Here is a 14,949-nt window from a genome sequence, read left to right as displayed (position 1 = left end):
ATAAATCCATTTTGAGCGAATATATTCATCAGTTTGAAAAAATATATACATTTCATAGAATTACATAATAAGCAAAGTAATGAGAGTACACCGTCTGCCCTCATCAGATAAACGTTCTTTATTGTGAGTAATGTTTTGTGTGTGTGTGTGTGTGTGTGTGTTTTTCTCTCGTAGTCTTAGTCGTAGTCTAAGATGATTGCAGACTCAGAACTGCTCCTCAGGCTGGGCTTATTGAGAACAGTCTGTACATCCTGTGGAGGATTTTCCAGGACAGGCCACTGAACTATCTCTCATCCCCTTTCTGCATCGTGTACATTCACCTATCCAAAGTGTGCTTGTTGCATACACTCACACGCCGAGATTTTTTTTTTTTAAACTGCAAAACTGCGCGGTGTTCAAACACACCAGCCCGTGGCTGGCAGATCGTGTTTGGCAGCCCTGTGTGAATTACTGGCTCGTGCTGGCTCATGCACGCGCCACTTGTTACGTGTCTGCGTGCTTCTGGTGAAGCCAGCACCGACTTGACTAGCCCGGCGACTGTCGCAGTCCTGCGGTTATTCGGGAAGCCAACCCGCTCTCTACGCACCCCCGTCCACCCAGCCCACCCACCCCCCTCCAACCACCCGACTCCAGCCTCCACTCAGTGTCCTGTGTCGTCCTGCAAATTCCTCCAAGAACAGCAATTAAACCGAGGGGAAAACCAAGAAAGAAAGAAAGAAAGAAAGAAAGACAGACAGAAAGAAAGAAAGAAAGACAAGGAAAAAAATATTTTTCCAGTTGTTTTTTTTCTCTTTTGTTTCCTGTTTACAATGTCACGCAAGTCTTGCGAGAGTCCGTTGGCTCGTTTGAGGTCCTCCTGGATATACGTGTGCTCCCGGCTGCAGTCTCTATGCTCCCGAGGAGCACAGAGACTCTATCTGCTCTATGTTCGTAGTCTCTATGGTCCAGTGCGAGGTGCTGGTCCTCCTTCTGTAGTGGTACTGTATGTATGAGAAAGAGTCTCTATGGTCATCTGAGGTGGAGGAGGAGCTAAAATCACATTGAACAATGAAGGAGAGGCCAGACTGGACAGGTTATCTCCTCTGGACCGTTCAGCCCATCCATCACATGTCCTGTAGGACTTGTGTACTGCATGACATCAGCAGGGTACCACCTCCATGGAAACAGCACCAGGGCAGCGAACCGTGGAAAACGGCTCTTTCTGGGCCGAACAAAACTCGCTTCGTCATCCCACCAAAGACCGCAGTGGGGCTTCTCTGGCGAAGACAGAAAGCAGCTGACCTGTGTGGTGTGGCGAGCGGCGGGAAGCTGGAGTCCGGCCAAAACGAGGCTCAGTTCTTCTCCCCGCTCGCCATCTCCGTCTCTCTCACGTACTCAACCTCGCTGTCCGTCTCCTTCCTGCACACATCCACTGCCCTTTACATGTCTCACTCTTTCTCTCTCTCTCTCTCTTCAGAAGACAGTGCATGGAGAGTGTGGGGTGGGTCTGACAGTCTCTCTCCAAGCAGTGTGTGTCTCCACCAAACCCCCATCCTCCCCACCCATAGTTACCTGCCCCCTCCTCAGTCCTGCTCCCCCAGGAGGTCTGTGCTGGTGCTGCTCTGTGCGGGCGGGAGGGGCCGGGGCGGCGGGGTGTGGTGCAGCCGGCGAGGGCTGGCCCCCCCTCCCCCCTCGCTGTCGGTGTTGGAGGACGAAGGGGGCGGCGGGGGCGGGAGGCGGGGCAGGGGGGCGGAGGAGGGCGGGATCCGCGTGGAGGTGGACCTCAGGCTCTGGATCCGTCTGCACTCCTGGCAGATGCGGATGTGCGTGCAGCTGCGCGAGGGCGCGGCCGGGGGCGGCGGGGGCGGGGGCGTGGTGTTGGCCCCCAGAGGGTCCTCCAGCAGGCGCTGCGGCCCCGGGCCCATGTCGGTGGGGCCCCCCCCGGCCCCGGCGCCCCCGGTCAGGGGCCCCGACCCGCTGTACAGCTTCCCGTTGCTTAGCCGCATCTCCCGCACCAGGCGCAGGGGCCGCGGGGCCGCCAGCGAGACGCGGGTCGGGTGCCGGGGCCCCCCGGGGCCAGTCAGGGGCCGGCGCCGCCGGGACCGAGAGCTCTTCTTGCACGAGATGGCGTTCCGGAACTCCGTCAGCATCTCCTGGCACACGGACACCTGGGACAGGGCAGGGCAGGAGACGGAGGAGAGAGAGAACAAACGACAGAGAGAAAGAGAGAGGGAAGAAGGGAGGGAACAAAGAGAGAGAGAGAGAGCGAGAGAGAGAGAGAACAGAGAAAGAAGAAAAGCGATGGCAGGGGAGAAGAAAAAAAGAGGAGAAACGAAGAGGTGATGCCATAGGAGGAGAAGAGCAAAGGAAAGAGGAAACAAGGTTAGAATAAGAGATTTCAGGGGGAAAAAAGGAAAAACAAGAATGACAGGACGGGTAATAAGGCGAAATAAGAGAAACAGTGGGGGTGGCGGTGGGAGGGGAATCAGAAGCAGGGTTTGAAGGAGAAGTGGAAGAGGAGGATGACGTCAACAGAAAATGAGGAAGAAGGGGAGAAGGACAGTGATTAACAGGTCATGGGTATGGAGGAGAAGAAAGAGCAGAATGAAACAAATATCAAAAAAAGCAAAGGGGAAGGAAAACACAGGGCATTAATAGACACACTCTCTACATATTTCCTTTAAAGCACTGCAAGAAATCTCACTACTCTCAGCTCCTTAAAAGCACCGAATAGCCGTACAGAATTAGTTCAAATCATATTAGACCAGTACACAACTCTGAAAACACTGACTAGCTGCTTACATTATTGTAAAAACTAAAGCAAGCAGTACCAAAGCCTTCACAAACACTCACAATCTGCACACAACGTTGCGCAAACAGTTCTACTGGAAGTTAAACACATTTATTAAGGAACACAGACAGACAGACCGACAGACAGACTCTTTGAAGGACACACAGGGGCCAATAAAGGAAAAAAAGTGAGAATGGGTTCTTTACATTGCCACTATGACACACATACCTTTAGGACAACAATAACCGCACCAACACAAACAGACGCACATTGAAAACGCACAGTCAAGCACACATTCACACATCACTGGATGTTTATGCATAGATTCACGCACAAAAAAACACTCAAAGGAGGAATACACATTTACATTTACGTTTACATGTGAGTCAGAGCAACAAAACACTACCTTGTGCACTGATCATGCCATAACACACCACCCAGTATTAAATAACAAAGATCAAAGTACTACACATACATAGCCATATGGAGGGGAGACATTATCAAACATAAATCTGCTGAGTGAAACACATAAATGAACATAAAGAAAGACAATGAGGCATGTCAAAGCAGGTACCGTTTTTCATTTTCATGAAGTCATTGGAGGTCACGCGAGTAATTACTGTCATCGAAATACTGAATATTCATATCAATATGTCAACTGCGAACATAAACACATTTGATTAGAGCCCAGTACCGTGCTAGGTAATAATAACTGGAGGTTAAATAGCACGCAGACAACGATGCCGCTGCCTTGACGCAGGCTCACACAGCGACGGGTCCCACTGACACCCACGCCCGGTACGCCACACCCCTGCAGGTCGAGCGCTCACGCAACCGCATTCCCACCACGGCCACACACAGCACCACGGCCACACACAGCACCAAAACCACACACAGCACCACGACCACACGCAGCACCACGGCCTCACACAGCACCACGGCCTCACACGACAGCAAACAGCAAACAAACGTACGGAGAGGAGAGAGCCGGCCAGGTTGCCGCGGGGACCTACTGGGGGGGGTTCTGTGATTACCGCGGGCGGCGAGGGTGGGGGGCGTACCTCGTCGGTCTCAGCCGAGCGCCGCGTCGACCACACGAACTCCATGATGGCCACGAACACGGCGATGATCAGGCCGCAGATCAGCACCACGAATATGCCCCCGATGTTCTCCATCCCTAAACCTGAGGAAGACACAGCGGTGAACCACACATACGCTCACGCGCACGCACGCACATACATACACATACACACAGGCACACACACACAGGCACATACACACACACACACGCACACACACGCACACACACGCGCACGCACGCACATACATACATACACATACACACAGGCACACACACACACAGGCACACACACACAGGCACATACACACACACACATAAACACAGGCACACATACACACAGGCACATACACACATATACACACACACATACACATACACATAAACACAGGCACACATACACACAGGCGCACATACATACAAACAAACACACACACACAGGCACATACGCACACACTCATACACACTCTCACATATACAAACATGCACATATTAAACCATACTCACACATACAGGCACGCTCACACAAAAAGCCTCACCCGCACATACGCGCGTCATGCATGCGCACTCATATCCACCGTGACAATCGGATCAGCTCCGCAAATATGATTTCTCCATCCCCGGCACCCGAGCAGCGCAGGGGAAGCTACAACAGGCTCTGAGCTGTTTGTCCCATTCTGCGCAGCGAGTGTACAGGAGCAAAGATCAAATCCTGGATCAGCACCACTAATACCCCCCTGACCCTCTTTCCCTATCTCACACACAGGGAAAAGCCCTGGTCCCACTGCTCAAGCAGATCTCCATTCAGCCAGGCCAGCAAAGGACACAGCAAGCACTGTAGTGCATACTGGAGTGCACAATGAAATGGACACTTGGGTGGGCAGTGGAGTGTACACTTGAGTGTATATTCGAGTGGGTAGTGTACATCGGAGTGTATACTTGAGTGGGCAGTGGAGTGTACACTTGAGTGTAGACTGGAGTGCATACTTGAGTGGGCAGTGGAGTGTACACTTGAGTGTAGACTGGAGTGCATACTTGAGTGGGCAGTGGAGTGTATACTTGAGTGTAGACTGGAGTGCATACTTGAGTGGGCAGTGGAGTGTATACTTGAGTGTAGACTGGAGTGCATACTTGAGTGGGCAGTGAAGTGTACACTTGAGTGTAGACTGGAGTGCATACTTGAGTGGGCAGTGGAGTGTACACTTGAGTGTAGACTGGAGTGCATACTTGAGTGGGCAGTGGAGTGTAGACTGGAGTGCATACTTGAGTGGGCAGTGGAGTGTACACTTGAGTGTAGACTGGAGTGCATACTTGAGTGGGCAGTGGAGTGTATACTTGAGTGTAGACTGGAGTGCATACTTGAGTGGGCAGTGGAGTGTATACTTGAGTGTAGACTGGAGTGCATACTTGAGTGGGCAGTGGAGTGTACACTTGAGTGTAGACTGGAGTGCATACTTGAGTGGGCAGTGGAGTATATACTTGAGCATAGACTGGAGTGCTTACTTGAGTGGGCAGTGGAGTGTACACTTGAGTGTAGACTGGAGTGCATACTTGAGTGGGCAGTGGAGTGTATACTTGAGTGTAGACTGGAGTGCATACTTGAGTGGGCAGTGGAGTGTACACTTGAGTGTAGACTGGAGTGCATACTTGAGTGGGCAGTGGAGTGTACACTAGAGTGTAGACTGGAGTGCATACTTGAGTGGGCAGTGGAGTGTACACTAGAGTGTAGACTGGAGTGCATACTTGAGCGGACACGTACCCTTGGCCCGGTGGTCCTCTTCTTTAGGGCACTGCCCTCCCTCCCACCATCGGCGTTTCAGGATCTCCAAACGGTTGTTCTCCTGGAGCTGGAGGATGGCCAGGGTGATCTCATCCCTGAACGGAGAGCCTGAGAGAGAGAGAGAGAGAGAGAGAGAGAGAGAGAGAGAGATGATACACTGTGTGTGTGTGCGTGTTTGACCTTCTCATCTATGCTTTTACTGCTTTAGGGACACAAATTCTCTTGGCATGCAGAGAGAGAGAGAAAGAGAGAGAGAGTGAATCATGAGAAAATGAGATAGTAAAAAAATTGAAACTGAAATTGAGAGAGGGAAAGAAAGAGGAAGATGGAGGGAGGGAGAGGTAGAGCATACACTTCGCTTGCATGCATCACAACCCTTTAACATTGCATACTGGCACCACAACCACTGTGGATCTACTGACACAGAGCAGCTGCAGTAAAGTTCAAATGGACCACAGCAGATTAATCTAATCAGTCTTAATTGTCATTTGAGGTGCTTTTTGTTTTGACAGGAATATCGGCAACCAGGCTGTAGTCATAGACCTCATAGATCTCTAATTATTTTTCATCTTTAAGCATTGCACTGAAGTCCCAACAGAAACTCCTCCCTTTCATCAAAATTAAGATTGAATTATTGTCATTCATGGTTCATTTCACACTTTGAATCACTCTATTTTAGAACTATTCAGGGTGATTTACTGTTTGCTGCTCTCTCTCTCTTATTCCCTCTCAATCTCTCTCGCTCTCTCACTTTCCCTATGTACAAGAATTTATGGTTGAAACTTCATAAAGAATGAAGGCAACTGGCTCCTAAAGTTATAACAGTGACTGATGATCAGAAAAGAGCCACCCACTGTTTCACCACCACCCAAACACCACCCCACCCTCCACAGCGCCTCAGACCACGAGCGCAACGACGACCGCAATCTCAGGTGGCCACCGGGACTGTGACCAAGGTGCATTTCAAGATAAAGAAACCACGTCACATGCTGATGAACTGCACGGCAGTCTATAGAAGGCGAGAGAGACCAAAAAGAACAAAAAAAAAATGCATTTATCCAACGCCATGGGCAAGACCGGTCCAATACCGCTCCTCTTGAGGTTGAGGAGTGTTCGCCAGAAGGAAACATGATGTTTCAAATGACATCGCCCTCAAAAAAACAATAAAGCCATCTTTTAAAATTTTCAAAAGTGCTTGTCTGTTCTTTTTTTCACAGAGAGGTTTAGGAGACACAACCAGTTCATGACGTCAGGGCCACTAAAATGCTGGCACCAGGACGCGAAGGACATTAGGCTCAACGGACGTCGAGACTTGAGGCTAGATCCTGGCTAAAGACTCCGCCCGTGGAAACCCCGCCCCCTCCTCTCCCCGCCCCCTCCTCTCCCCGCACTCCCCGCTCACCCAGCGGCATGCCGATGCCGTAGCCTTTGGTGTCCAGCAGGCCGCCGATCTGGGTGAGGTTGCAGTTGAGCCGGCGGTGGTACTCGTTCATGGTGCTCTCCAGCAGGAAGGCGTACTTGGAGTTGAGCACGCGGGCGATGCCCTCCTCCGTGCTCTTCACAAACACGCTGGGCTGCTTGGAGTGCATGTAGTTCCACATGCGCTGGTAGGTCTGGTACCGCGAGTTCTGGAGGAAGTGGGGGGGGGGGGGTGGAGGAGAGAGAGAAAGGGAAACAGTTAAGAGAGGTTGAAGAGAGGTTGTGTGGCTGCGGGTGGGGTGGGTGGGGTGGGTGGTGATTTATGAGCACAATCATCGGCGGCATCATTACCACATTAATCACCGTTACTAAGTCAAGCACAAACAATGCGGGGCAGCACAGAGCTGCCGGCGGGGAGAATCCAGGAAATTATGCGTCCGGGGAGCAGAAACAATCGCGCACACCCAGCGCATTACGATTCCCTCAACAGGGCGAGACGGGAGAGAGACAAAGACGTAACGGCGAACCGGCGGGCCCCCCCCCCCCGACGCGGCCGTCCCTCGCGTTCGCGCGAGCAAACACGACCGCGCGGCTACTTAACGCGACGTGCGCGACACGCAGCCCGCGGCGACAGCGCGCGAACCGACGGCGCAGCCGCGAACCACCCCGAACACGGCAGAAACAGCCACGTACCCCCCCCGCCCGCTCGCAACCACGGAAACGCGCCACAAAGTGACCCGCGCGACACGGAATGAAGGCTCGCACCCGTGGACGAGCACACGTACGGGCCGAGCCGCCACCGGGGCACCTGTACGCAAGGTAAAGTCAGAACAGCAGGCCTCAGGCATGCGGACGCACAGCCGGAGCTCCTGCTGGACCGGGCCGTACCATGAAGAAGGTCATGGTGCTCCCCCCGTGGATGGTGCCGTACTCGATGTTGGTTTGGTCCGCCAGGTCGTCCGGCGACTCGATGGGCACCTCCATCCTCTGCACAGTGAGGAAGGCCGCCAGGTTGGCCGTGTAGGAGGAGATGATGATGAGGGTGAAGGCCCACCTGGAAGAGAGGGACGAGGCTCACAGCTCAAGCACAGTGCAGCCCACCCCATTGAGTAAAACCCAGAGTCTAGACGTCTAGGGGGGTGGAAATGTTGAGAGATGTTTTGACATAAACGGACTCGGTTAACCCCAATATAACTCTGTTTTACACAGACTTTAACTGGCTACATCCCGAAGCAAGAATACTTTCACTTTTCAGCCAAATTTAAGCGACGTTTTCACCAGAACGCCTAGATGGGGTTTTCACCACAAAAATGTCCACCGGAACCTGAGAGAGAGGCTGCCCAGGGCGGCGGTGACAACGTGACAACACACACGGCTTGGGAATGCAGTCGCTTTTAGCCAAACGGCGAAGAAAAGGAGCATAAACTAAACTAACTAAAGTGCATTTGCCACGGCTAAAGCCACCAGGTGAGCAAGAGCGGAATACAGCCACAATCAAATCTGCGCTATCAGTTTATAATTATGATCGCGCATCATTCCGCATCCCACTCTGCATAATTCAGACTGACGGTGCATAATTCATGAAGGAGGGCTCGCTAGCACTGGCATCGAATAAATAAAACATTAATACATTTGCAACCGTTAATAGTAATGAATTTTAAACACCAAACAACCGAGATATTTACCGATGTACACAATGTCAGGCTTTCAATATCGTCTGTCTGATGTTCAGTATGAAATATGTAACAGTCAATAAAACATGTGCTGAGCTTGATGGTGTATGGTAGATTTGCCCATGCTTGGTTTCATCAGCTATCCACCAGGATTCAGGTATTCCAGGATGACCAACAAAAAGGAGTCTGTAGGCTAACTACGGTACTGTATGCATGTCAGGAATGTTTATAATCATACACCATCCCCGATGACTGACTGAACAAATGAATGAATGAATGAATGAATTAATTAATTAATTAATTAATGAAAACTTGATGCAAGGGGGAGAGAGAAAGGGGCTTCACACAGCAAACTCAACAGAAGAAAGGGCACGAAAAGAGAAGTCCAACAGACAGACAGACAGACAGACACATGAATTCACAACCGCATTCCCACTCCTCCCCAGGTTGGTCTGCACCATCCCACTGTGCCCCACCCCACCACGCCTCAACCAACCCCGGCCTGCCCACCACCCGCACCACCCCCATCACCCCTCTTGCCACTCGGCCCACCCCCCCCCCCCCCCCGGCTCGCGCGCTCACCAGACCCCGCTGACGCAGCGGGTGGACAGGGCCCGGGGCATGATCTCGGAGCCCTGCTGCATGAAGCCCCCGATGGGGAACCACAGGCTGTTCCCCAGGGTGTACTGGTTCTCCAGCACGTCCCGCCGCTCCCGCAGGCAGGGGTGCGGGTTGTACCACTCGTACGGGCTGAGCCTGGGAGAGGGGGGGGACAGGGACCAGAACGTCAGCCTCCAAACCGCCACACGGTGGCAGTGTGGTGCTCCCACGTATGCCACATGCCCAACATTCACATTTCTGTCGTACGCAGGCGTGGAACTATCTGGGCGGCAGTGTAGTACAATGGGTAAGGAACTGGTCTTGTAACCTAAAGGTCACAGGTTTGACTCCTGGGTGGGACACTGCCGTTGTACCCTTCAGAAATGTATTCAGCAAGGCACTTAACCTGCATTGCTTCAGTATATATCCAGCTGTGTAAGTGGATGCAATGTAAAAAAAAAAAAAAAAAAAAATTGTGTAAGTTGCTCTGGATAAGAGCATCTGCTAAATGCCTGTAATGCAATGTAATGTATCTGTCTACAGAGCCGAGGTGTGTTTGAATTCAAACAGAGCGGAAGAGTAATGTGCCTGTCCCAGTATTTCATTATTGTTAGCCTGTTGCTTAATACAGGTTTGTACAAAATTTAATTGCGGGGGGGGTGTATGTACATGCGTGTGCTATGCGTGTCAGTGTAGCTCAACGGTGCTACAGGTGCATACAGGTGAGTGTCAGTGGCTCTGACTGCAAGCGTTTGCGAGGACACAGGGCCCAGTTTGTCTACACGGTGTGACCCTTACCTGGCGGCCAGGAAGAGCACGCAGCTGACAGCCAGGTAGGCCAGAAGCATGAAGAGCCACACGGCGGGGGAGAAGGGGTCCAGGAAGGAGAAGTACCCTGGCTTCCGCCCCTGAGAACACAGGCAGCTGCAGTTCACTACTTGGCCACAAGGGCGCAGTAGTCGACACTGCATCTCGGCATCAGCGTTAAGCCGATAAGCTGAGCCTGCAGGTTTACCAGCACAATCCGCGCTTTCATTCTATAACTAACATTTGACCCAACACAATCTCGTGAAACCCTTGCACTCCCTCTCTTTTTCTTCTCTCTCTCTCTCTTTCTAGCTCTCTCTCTCTCTTTCTCTCTCTTACCAGTTGGACTCTGTATAAGATGCTGATGCCAAGGTTCATGAAGGGCTTTGAAAAGTCGATGACTTTCTCCCTCTCTGATGTAATGGTGAATCCAGCCACAGCCAAATCCGCCTTCTGCGGGAGAGACAGACATAGTGTGAGAGAAAGAAAGAAAGAAAGAAAGAAAGAAAGAGCAAGAGTGATAGAGAGTGAAAGAAAGAAACAAGAAGAAAAGAAGTAGTAGAGAAGGGAGGAGAATGCACAGAACAGAAGTAGAGGAGGGAGGGGGTAAGAAAAGAAAAGACAGAGCAGGAGTGTTGTCATTGCGCTTCAGCTGAGAGTTGCATTTGTCGAACAACACCCCTGATGCCTCTCATATACTTTAATCACGGTGTCATTGATTAACAGGGGGAGGCAATTACCCGTTTTCCTCTGGCTTGCAGCTTACCGGGAGAGGGAACACGAAAGGGAGGGAGAGTGGAGAGAGAGAGAGAGGGGGGAGGGAGAGGAGAGAGGGGGAGAGAGGAGAGAGGAGAGGGGGGAGGGAGAGAGAGAGGGGGAGGAGAGAGAGAGAGAGGGGGAGGGAGAGAGAGAGAGGGCAAGAGAGAGACAGAGAGAGAGGGAGAGAGAGGGGGGAGAGAGAGGAGAGAGAGGGAGGAGAGAGAGAGGGAGGGAGAGAGAGGGGAGAGAGAGAGAGTGAGTGAGAGAGAGGGGGAGAGAGAGAGAGAGAGGGGGAGGGAGACAGAGAGAGAGAGAGGGGGAGAGAGAGAGAAAGAGAGAGACGGGGCGTGCGAGCGGGCGTGCCGACGCGCCGGCGCCACAGGGGGGCGCCACGGCGCCATAATGGAAGTTCGGGGGCTGCGAAATGAGCTACCGAGCTCCGCTCATTACCCGGCTGGAGAGTCCACCGCGTGCGTCCCACGCGTACGTCTCCGCCAAGTTCCCGCTGGCTTCGGGGGGGGGGGGAGCGGAACAGCGCGGCGGTTAATTACCCTGTTAATGAGCTCGCCGACCATCCCGGTCCAGGACCCGTTAGGCTCCGGAGCGCCGTACAGCCCGTCGTCCACCAGTTTGATCCGGAATGAGAACTTGAGCATGTCGGCCAGCTCCTTCAGCATGTCCACGCAGAAGCCCTCGTACTGGTCGTTGCCCCGGAGGTCCTGGTAGTTGCCCCTGCGCATCACGTAGGGGTTCTCCTGCGGGCGGGCACACAACGAGCGCAGGCGTTTGTAGACGCTCCCTGGGCTCGGCTGAGGCGAGGGCAAGAGGCCCCTCCCCTTAGGCCTGTCCTCACCAACATGGCCGCCATTGGTAGCCAACCCTTACCAATATGGTGGTGACAATGAGGGTCTTGTTGGCCAGGGTCTCCGACACATTGATGTCCAGCGTCGTGGAGTTCATCGCCAGCGTGTTGTTGGAGTACCAGATGCCAATCTAAAACAGGAAGGGGGAGGAGAGTTTAGAGGAACACATGCAAGAAAGATGGTCTAACAAACGAACAGAAGTCACCTGACAACCCCAGCTATCTATTTCATACATTTCTGTCATGTAAACAGCTGCCATTTCTGTTCCACCCCACACCAGCCCTCTGTGACCTCTCACGACCTCTGACCTCTTTGTGGCCTCCTCTGTGTTTCTCAAGGATCCGGAGGGTGTAGTTGGTCCTCTGGCCTTTACTGTTGAACTCCACTCGCCCTGTCAAACCATCGTACTCCACCTTTGAACGAGAGAGAGGGAAAGAGAGAGAGAGATTTGTTGGACACCACACTATAGTGACATGGACGGACTGATAGAGCAGGGAAAACAAGAGACTTTCTCTCTACCTTGCATCAATGTCAAGTTTTCATTCATTCATTCATTCATTAATTCATTTACTCACTTAGTCAGTCAGTCATCAGGGATGATGGATGTTATTATAAACATTCCAGACATGCATACAGTACCCTAGAAACAGAACTGATGGAGGGAAAACTCAAAACATACAGAAGAGAATGCTAAAAAAAAAAATGCAAAGAGGTGGAGAAGCCACAGCAAGCTCTGAAAAACACAGGATGGAAAACAGGGGAACTCGGGGGGAGCAGACTCCCAATCTGAGAGGAGACAAAGAGAAATGGATAGAGAAAAACAGATGAGTAAAGCTGCCGATTGACAGGGAGATAGGGGTGACAGAGAGAGATACGGAGAGACTTTAGAGACAACAAGCGCAGCCGCTGGTGAAACGGGGAGATGCAGTGAAAGCTGATGCCTGTAACAAGGAGTCAGCAGACTTTAAGCACAAACAGAGACAGGAAGACACAGAGAGCCGGAGTAGCACAAACAGACAAACAGAGCAGAGACTGTCAGACACACACACGCACGCACACACACACACACGCACGCACGCGCATACACACACACACACATGCACGCACGCATGCGCACACACACACACACATGCACACACACGCACACACACACACACACACGCACACGCATGCACGCACACACAGGTTCATTATCAACAGACAGCACACCAGCACTAACCATGAGTGCCAGACACAGTCAGACACACCAGTACTGAACACCTGTTTCACATCCACTGACACAGTCAAAACACAGAACTGACCAGCCACACCAGATAGACTCAACATCTCTCTCACAGACACACCAGTACAGTACTGACCGACCCTTTCAGACAGACTCACAGACTCAACAGCTCTCTCACAGACGCACCAGTACAGTACTGACCGACCCTTTCAGACAGACTCACAGACTCAACAGCTCTCTCACAAACACACCAGTACAGTACTGACCGACCCTTTCAGACAGACTCACAGACTCAACAGCTCTCTCACAGACACACCAGTACAGTACTGACCGACCCCTTCAGACAGGCTCACAGACTCAACAGCTCTCTCACAAACACACCAGTACATCTGACCGACTTCAGCAGACACAGACTCACAGTCTTCACAGATGCACAGTACGTACTGACACCTTGAACGGACCACAGTAACAGACGGACGGCAGAACTGACCCCCGCAGAGCAGCGGCACTCACCATGCGCAGGTAGTTCATCAGGCTGGTGCCGTGCTGCCAGATCTGGGGGGAGGTGCAGCTGAGGGGCTTCACGCCGATCTCCTGGCTGCGGTTCAGCTCCCTGACCGCGCCCACCACGACGTGCACCGCGTCGAACATCAGGGCGGAGGACAGCTACGGGGGCGAGGGGGGGGGGACAGCACACGGTTACATCTCCGAGCCGCACAACTGGGGGGCGTTTCAGCCGTGACTTTGCAGATACCGGGAATAATGTAGCAGAGGTGAGGGTGTGAATGGATGAGTGTGCAGGTAGGAGACTTCATGAGTGGGTCAGTGATTAAGTGAATGAGTGCTTGAGAGAGTCAATGAGTGAGTGAGTGAGTGAGTTAGTGAGTGAATGAGTAAATGAGTAGGTGAGTGAGAGAGGGAGAGAATGACTGAGTGAATGCACAAATGAGCAGGTTAGTGCATAAATGAGTGAGGGAGTTATTAAGTGAATATGTGGGTGAGATAGTGAATGAGTGAGTGATTAAGTGTGTAAATGATTTAAGTATGTGAAAAAATTAATGAACACATTGAAACACTGAATACAATTTAATGAAATGAATCAAGTAGTTTGAGTTATAAGTCATTATTTACATGAGTAGTGCAACTTAACCTGTTCTCGTATTAGTTTTTAAGTGAAACCTTTTTTTACTCTTTTAAATTGGGTTATTAGTCATTATAACTCAAGAGTAAAAAAGTAAAAAGAGTTTCAAAAGATTTCACTTAAACATTTAAACTTGGATTTAAATGGATTGTGAGCAGGTGAGCGAGTAAGTGAGTGAGTGAGTGAGTGAGTGAGTGAGTGAGTGAGTGAGTGAGTGAGTGAGTGAGTGAGTGAGTGAGTGAATGAGAGTGTAAGTGAAAGAGTGAGCAGGTGAGTGAGCAGGTGAGTGAGTGAGTGTGTGAGTGAGTGAGAGAGTGAGTGAGTGAGTGTGTGAGTGAGTGAGTGAGTGAGTGAGTAAGTGAATGAGAGTGTAAGTGAATGAGTGATTGCGTGAGTAAGTGAGTGAGTGTGTGAGTGAATGAGTGAGTGAGCAAGTGAGTGAGTGAATGAGTGTGTAAGTCAGTGAGTGAGTGTGTGAGTGAATGAGTGAGTGAGCAAGTGAGTGAGTGAATGAGTGAGTGGAAAAATAGGGTGCAGCAGATACTAACCGCAGGTCCAGGGTAGGGGCTGAGGTCACAGCCCTCCCTCCAGGACAGATTGAGACTCCTGATAAACTCCAGGTAGAACGGGTGGCTGGTGTTGAACATGGAGAAGCCCACGATGTTGGATTGCTCATCTACAATGTCATCTAACCTGAGAAGGGGGAAGTCCTATGGGAGAAGCAGAAAGAGACATAAGGAGAGAGAGAGTGTGTGAAAGAGAGAGAGAATGAGAGAGACAGACACAGAAGGAGAGAGAGAGAGACAGAGACCGACAGAGAGGGAGAGAGAGAGAGAA

At 51.5% G+C, this 14,949-nt stretch overlaps 1 protein-coding gene across 5 annotated transcripts in view; it reads right to left on the bottom strand.

The window, feature by feature from the left end:
• Positions 1–614: 614 nt before the first annotated feature.
• Positions 615–14,949, bottom strand: part of grik5 (glutamate receptor, ionotropic, kainate 5) — a 55,124-nt gene continuing 40,789 nt past the window's right edge. For all 5 annotated transcript variants that reach the window (XM_064298568.1, XM_064298542.1, XM_064298551.1 and 2 more), the window contains 13 exons: positions 14,661–14,822; positions 13,485–13,637; positions 12,058–12,162; positions 11,772–11,879; positions 11,438–11,641; positions 10,467–10,580; positions 10,119–10,228; positions 9,303–9,476; positions 7,936–8,101; positions 7,031–7,256; positions 5,608–5,736; positions 3,832–3,953; positions 615–2,147 (listed from right to left, as the gene is read on the bottom strand). In XM_064298568.1, the coding sequence (XP_064154638.1) occupies positions 1,563–2,147; positions 3,832–3,953; positions 5,608–5,736; positions 7,031–7,256; positions 7,936–8,101; positions 9,303–9,476; positions 10,119–10,228; positions 10,467–10,580; positions 11,438–11,641; positions 11,772–11,879; positions 12,058–12,162; positions 13,485–13,637; positions 14,661–14,822 (2,358 nt within the window). In that variant the 3' untranslated portion in view covers positions 615–1,562. The remainder of the gene's footprint in view (positions 2,148–3,831; positions 3,954–5,607; positions 5,737–7,030; positions 7,257–7,935; positions 8,102–9,302; positions 9,477–10,118; positions 10,229–10,466; positions 10,581–11,437; positions 11,642–11,771; positions 11,880–12,057; positions 12,163–13,484; positions 13,638–14,660; positions 14,823–14,949) is intronic.

This window comes from Anguilla rostrata, chromosome 1, assembly GCF_018555375.3.
Source record: "Anguilla rostrata isolate EN2019 chromosome 1, ASM1855537v3, whole genome shotgun sequence".
In the NCBI taxonomy this organism is placed as follows: Eukaryota; Metazoa; Chordata; class Actinopteri; order Anguilliformes; family Anguillidae; genus Anguilla; species Anguilla rostrata.
This window is presented reverse-complemented; position numbering and strand designations above follow the sequence as displayed.